This window comes from Wasmannia auropunctata, unplaced genomic scaffold, assembly GCF_000956235.1.
Source record: "Wasmannia auropunctata unplaced genomic scaffold, wasmannia.A_1.0 LD335847.1, whole genome shotgun sequence".
Lineage (NCBI taxonomy): Eukaryota > Metazoa > Arthropoda > Insecta > Hymenoptera > Formicidae > Wasmannia > Wasmannia auropunctata.
In genome coordinates this window covers 21708-28350 of record NW_012027043.1, presented here as the reverse complement: position 1 = coordinate 28350, position 6643 = coordinate 21708, and the positions used below count along the sequence as shown (strand labels likewise).

At 35.9% G+C, this 6643-nt stretch overlaps 2 protein-coding genes across 2 annotated transcripts in view; one reads left to right on the top strand and one right to left on the bottom strand.

Annotated features, from left to right (window-relative positions):
• LOC105455744 (gastrula zinc finger protein XlCGF7.1-like) overlaps positions 1-6643 on the top strand; it is a gene marked incomplete at its 5' end in the record, with an annotated part of 35292 nt that overhangs the window by 19876 nt on the left and 8773 nt on the right. The gene's annotated exons all lie outside the window — the stretch shown is intronic.
• LOC105455743 lies at positions 5102-5906 on the bottom strand. Its single transcript, XM_011699283.1, has 2 exons — positions 5790-5906; positions 5102-5587 (listed from the first exon to the last, which is right to left on the bottom strand). Exons 1-2 carry the CDS (start codon positions 5793-5795, stop codon positions 5276-5278), a joined length of 318 nt encoding a protein of 105 aa, XP_011697585.1. The 5' UTR covers positions 5796-5906; the 3' UTR covers positions 5102-5275.

The window sequence follows — 6643 nt, the reverse complement described above, 5'->3', positions numbered from 1 at the left end:
GGACTCACTCTTACCAATGGGTACATTACCAACATGAAAATCTTTAAACCCGTTTTTTTCGAATGCTTGAGAGGTGCGTTGTATCCTTTTAGCACGAATTAGTGGGAGAGGTAAACTATTATATGTATAAAATTTAACCAAATCGGAGGGGACCATGTCTGGTGTTTCCCTTGTAAGAATCAGATCGAGGTACTTCATGTTAAGATTCAGAGGCACCAAGGTATCCCTTACCGAGACAACCCTTTCCCTGACAAATCTGTGCGCACAATTGAAAGCGCACGCCTCAGTTTTCTGTGGCGAGATTTTCAGTTCCAGGTTCTCAATACGTCTGATCACGAACGCCACTCTAAGCTCCGCTTTGGCGCCAGATCCAGGATGTCCCCCAGCGCCACGATCAGAGTGTCGTCTGCGTAACATAAAGTGTAGACCTCGTCTGGAAGTTCAGTCTGCAAAACCTTGTCACACGTATAAATCTACACTTCCGGCCCATATGCGAAGCCCTGTGGGACTCCGCAGGTCATGGGCGCTCTATTTATATGAACCCTGTTGTCCGCAAAATAGATCCACCGGTTGGAGAGGTAGTCCTCCGAAATGACCCGGAAGTAGTTGGGAGCTTTCTTTGTGATCAAGGCCTGCCTAATCGCTTAATAATTCCATAGGTGCTTTTCTCGTTACTGGTGTTGAACACGTACGATTGATAACGTAACACGCAGTATTTACTGCTTCTGCCCACAGACTTGTTGGCAAGTTACCTGCTTGCAACATTGCGCACGCACTTTCCACTAAGGTACGCATTTCCCTATCTGCGCCTCCATTTTGCTCAGATGTATTGTTGTCCTTATTGTGATGCCCCTCTTGTTCAAAATCTTTTTTACATTCTGTTCCTTTGTCACTCATGAAAGTTTTTATAGTGTGTCGTCATATGATGAAAGGCACCTGAATCGGCAATCTATTGATTATTTTATATGTTACTGCACGCTAAGTAACACAACAATGTACTATTTGCATGGTCCCTTTTTGGTGACATTTTTGTATGTTGCTTTTTTGGATATTTGTTAACTCAGTGATCCTCCTTGTCGCAAATAAAGCAATGGATGATCTTTGTCTGTTTTCTTTCAGCTTCTTTCTTCTTAGATTTTACAGAGAATGTCGCACCAGTTTTTTCATCCTTTGAAGTCCCTGACAACCGCAGATTTCGATTAACCTTAGACGCTCAAGAAGATTCACTGACCTGACTTGCATAAGAATACTTTCCCAGACGTTTTTAAATTCAAAGTATTCACTAGGCAATGTACTCATTACTCGAGTCAATAGCAATAATTCCGGTAATTACATTTGTGCTAATCTTTGCAATTTATCATTTATTTCATTAAAAATTCTTTTCGAACGTGATACATAATTTGCTATATCTTCTGAAGATTTCTTCTCCGCTGAAAAGAATGACTCGAACAGCCTGTCCAATCGCTGACCCGAGCTCTGTTCCTAAACTGATAATAGTTGAATCCATATTTCTGCTGCAGTCTTACACGCAGCAGTCATCTCTACGTTTGCGTCATTCACATTTGTAACGAGAATTACTTGAGCCCAGTTGTTGGCTTTTACCCAGTTCTTTTTCGCGATCCTCTTGAGATAGATTAGCTCGCTCAGGTGAGATCTTGATGCCAATTGTAACATCAAACACGTCGTGATGTTTTAGCAATAGCTCGATCTGCTTTTTCCATCGTGGCCAATTGCTTTGTCCGTCGAGCTTTTCCACAATTACTTTTACGTCTATTTTTAAGGTTATCATACGAGTATCGAAACAGTTATTTACTTTTCCAAGCAACTACACTCAGTGTACTGAGCCCATAACCAGAATATTTAATTTGAATCATAATATTTAATTTTAGTTAAATAACTTTATTCAGTCTCGAATATATATAACTGTCTAGCACACATCGATCATTAAGAGAATCTAAAAATATATATTCAAAGATACAGAGGTAAATACTAAAAAAATGTGTGCTGCTATCTCAAGTAAGAACAGAACATACAGAAGATATATTACAAAGTAACAATAAGTAACGCTAAAACAAAAACTCTTCAACAGTTATTACAAATTAAAAATAGGTATTTAAAATTATTTAATATTTGTCATTTCAAATGAAGCCAATATATTGTATGTGTACTAATAATAAGGGAAGAAACTAAATTTGGCCTAGGCTAGCTTAGATATTAGTTACCCAATAATTTTAATTTTTAAATTTTATCTATCATAAACTACGCGCTGATTATTACCGGTATTCTCTCTTTAAGAATGCAGTCATAACTTAAAGTCATGCTGAAATAATATATTAAATTGACAAATCAATAAATTAAATAAGGGCTATGAGCCTGAGCTAGGTATTTAATGCTCCAATAAAATTACATCAAGTAATTAAAACAAAACAAACGTTTTAACCTGTATTAGGTCATTCTCAATGTTAAAATTAATACAAATAAATTAAAACGGTAAAATATAAAAGTACAGTGTTAAAAATACCATCTAAAGCATAATATTCAGGCGCAAATCTTCAAAACGTATCGTGAAGTAGATTGAACGTACGGTCTTCCCAGATTTAAACAGGAGACAAAGGCAAATAATGTCATTGTTAAATTTTGCAATTTGAAACATTGTAGAAGCTAGATTCAAATTTAAAAAATGACTAAAATTGAATATATAACTAAAAAAAAATTAAAATGTTATAATTAAATAATTCAAATATTAAAAAGAAGCATTAAAGAGCCAAACGCAGGGTGATTTTTGCTGAAGTAATTATAATCTCAATATACAAATTATGAATAGATCGATAAAATGCAATATAATAACCTCTGACATTTCGATCCTAAATATGTGGTCATCTTCAGAGAGGTTAACAACAACACATTATGCGAAAAATACACGCTATAACTTACATCTTATTTGTATCTTATTTTAAATAATATTCGCATTGGTAGAGACGATCAAGATCTTATCGATGGACGTGGAGGATTAGTTTAGTCATTCCCTCTTCTAATATCGCCTTACAGATATGTTTGGTAATCCATGATTTTTTAACGCATATATTTGCAAAAAATTTTTTTGATGTGGTGGTCTCTAGGGAACAAGAGATTATAGGAAAAATTAGATTGAAGTTAGGATTTGTCAATTATATAAATAGTATAAATACTGAATAAATAGTTTAAAAAAGTGAAAAATTGTGCAAATAAAACGTGTTAAAAATTTAATTTATAACAAAGAAAAGTATGTTGAATCCAGTCAAAAAGTTGGTATACCAAAAACGGTAAATCCTTTTTTAAAAAAATTATATAATTTAAATACTAAAAAAAATTTTTAAGTCATAAGTATAAAAACTTTAAAATTGAGATAAAAATTATGACTGTCCTTACATATTAAGATTGACGGAACCATTCTTCTACTGTGCGGTATTCTAGACACTGTCACGTTTTCAAATGACAGCGATCTCCTTAAAATCTTGTAAAATAATATTTGATATTGTAGGAGACAAACGAGAGCCCATTGAAGTGCCAAAAACGCGTTTGTACAGAATGTTATTGAAAGAAAAAAAAGGTGGAATCTAAAACCAAACGAAACCCCCTTAAAAAATCATTTTTAAGTGTAAGAATATTTTTAGATATATAGTCCCATCTTTTTGAAATGCTCTCAATAGCCAAACCTATTGGAACATTTGTAAAAAGAGAAACAACATCAAAAGAAGCTAGCTTAAAACTAGAATCTAAACAAAATCCATTTAGATTTTTAATCAAATGGAAGCTGTTAGCTACGTGACGAGGTGCCTTCGGAATATTATCTGTAATGATATTATGCAAAAAATGAGTGAAAAAATATAAAGGACTATTTATAGAAAATACTATAATTCTAAAAGGATTGTCTGGCTTATAAATCTTTGGCAGACCATAAGCTCTAGGTGTAATCTCTAGGTCCAATTTGATTTTAAAAATCCATTTACATGTGATTGCTTTCTTCCCTAGTGAAAGATTCATGAGCTTCTAAAATTTGTTCTCATTGAAAAATTTTATTTCTTCTTTAACTGCTGAAATCCACTGTTCTTGCTCTTGTATTGATAGCTTTAACATCTTATCCCAAGATTCTGATTTTTTAATATTCGTTTGTACTTTGTACGTCAATCTCGGAGAAGGTAATTATTTGTTTGCCGCGATATCCATCTTTGTGATTTTTCCGGTGTAGCTTTTAGCGTTACGTACTTCTCCCCATCCAAAAAATAACTCTCTGATTCTTTTCCTGAATCATCCTCGTAGACTTCCACAGTTTCCTCTTCTTTTGCTGGTGTCTCGTACTCAGTAGTTCTTGATGTTTTTTTGTTGTTGTTTGCCTCTTTTTCCTTTGATGTGTGAAACAAATTCAACTTGTGAGCATTGTACTCTATCATCCTTACATACTGGCTAATCCAAACCTGATTTGTGTGTGTGATTCAAAATTCGATAATCTTTGGTATTTCCATTATAATTAATAAATACGCCCTCTTCAGCCTTGTCATTCCATTTCCTACGTCTTTGTTTAGAAACAAGTGAAATCTCCAAATTAAATATTTGAATATGACTAATATCTTGTTTTTCTCCGGTAAATAACTCGACAGACGTTTTATCGATGCTACAACTTATCATCCAATTTTGTAGATGCATTGCGGTCAATATTGTCTCTCTCCAAAAGAGATTATCCAGACCTACATCCAATAGCATGCACTTTACTGATTCCGTCAGCGTCCCATTTTTCTGCTCAGTAACACCGTTTTGTTACAGTAAGTTGATGCTGAATTCCTTTTTTCTTCAAGAAATTTATTAGCTCGGATGTGACATACTCCTTGTTATTATCCGTTCGTAAAGCTTTTGGCTTCCTACCAATAGCCAAATCTTACTGACATAGCAGCGATTCCTTTATGATGCTCGGGATTGTTTTCAGTAGGCATATCACTGTAAAACGTGAATAATCATCAATTAAAATAATAAAATATCTATTACCACATCGCGTAACAGTTAATGTGAGTGCAGCGGCCACCGAAGCAACCGTCCACGTGCTACCTGGCCCGGACGGACAAACACAACATTACTATCCAATATATTCGCAAAAGTCGGTCGCCCCAAGAGTGATGGAAAAATCCAGTAGCGCCTACGTGGTTCGCTACGCAGGATGGGCAGTTATAAAATAATATGATCTTTATTCTTAGTATTCGCACCTGCCGACTGAAGTACCACTTCAAAATTTTTATTGTTTGACTCACCGCTTTCTATGCCTCTGATACTCGTTCAATATCTCTCCGGTTACGTATTCAATCGTCAAATCTGCCTCGTTTCTTCCCTCAAACACTGTCATAAATCTTGAGTATGAATCTGATAAACTCACCAATAAAACCGTGACGATTTCCTCGTCTTCGGGAAGCCTTCCTGATCTGCGTAACAAACCGACTACTTCCATAATTGCGTCGACGTGACTGCTCATAGATCCATTACGATAATGAATACTGTACAGTTCTCTCCGGAGATATAACCTACTTCCAAATGTCAAACGTTCATATTTTCTTGATAGCGCCTGCAATATGTTGTATGCATTGTCAAAATGTACGAAATATATCAACTGGATGTCTTCTAAACTCAGCGTTATACACGCCAAAATCTTAGTCCACGCGTCGTCAGGCCGTACAGGCTGAGCAGCTTAAGCTCTCTTACGACGTCCCACAAGTCGTCACGAATCAATATTGCCTGTACTTTAATTTTCCAGAAGACATAATTACCTCCATTCAATAACATGATATTGAATTTTACTGTCCTGTGCCATTTTTGAAGTTATTGAAGTTAACCTTGAACTTGTGTCTTGATCGTATCATTGTTTTAGTCCTTTTTCTGATCTCTCTGGGCCTATAACCTGTTGGGTTATATTATTATGCTTGCGCAGTGGAAATTACAGGAGCGATTATGCACAGGCAATTATTACAAGACAAGAATTTACTTATATACAATTTGTTTTACAAGCGACATACATCAAATGAATACCGCGAATGCAACCGATAATGCGATTACAAGGAGTGCAGATAGTGCCCAATCAAATTATAGCGTCACAATAGCGTAACCCACGTTGAATAAGCATTCAAACTAGACATAAGCACCATCGATTTCAACAATTCATATTGAATGATACAAAATCTTGCTAAGATACAGAATAAATCTCTGTTGAACTACGGAATCGATTCTCAAAATATCATTCAAAGAGATTCGTTATTTTATAGGAGCCATTGAAAACTACTCACAACTTGGTTGTATGATTAGAATCCTTCAGTACTGCATAATGAGGTAAATAAAAATACTAATGCCAATTTCCTGCGATGCCTATTTTTTTCATATATCCGTATACCCATATACATTGTGACGTGACGTCCCTTTTTGGACCGTCCGTCACAAGGGATCTACGGACCCGACCGCGGGCGGTAGTTTTGTGTCCTGCGTCCTTCCGATTTTCGGAGGCGGACACGTGGCGCGGGCCGCGGGACTACATTTGCGTGGCTCCCGCCGCCCGAATATCGAATACCGTTCCTAATCACTTTTTAGTTCCGTAGCGATCTCGATTATCTAGCATAGCGTATCGGCGACT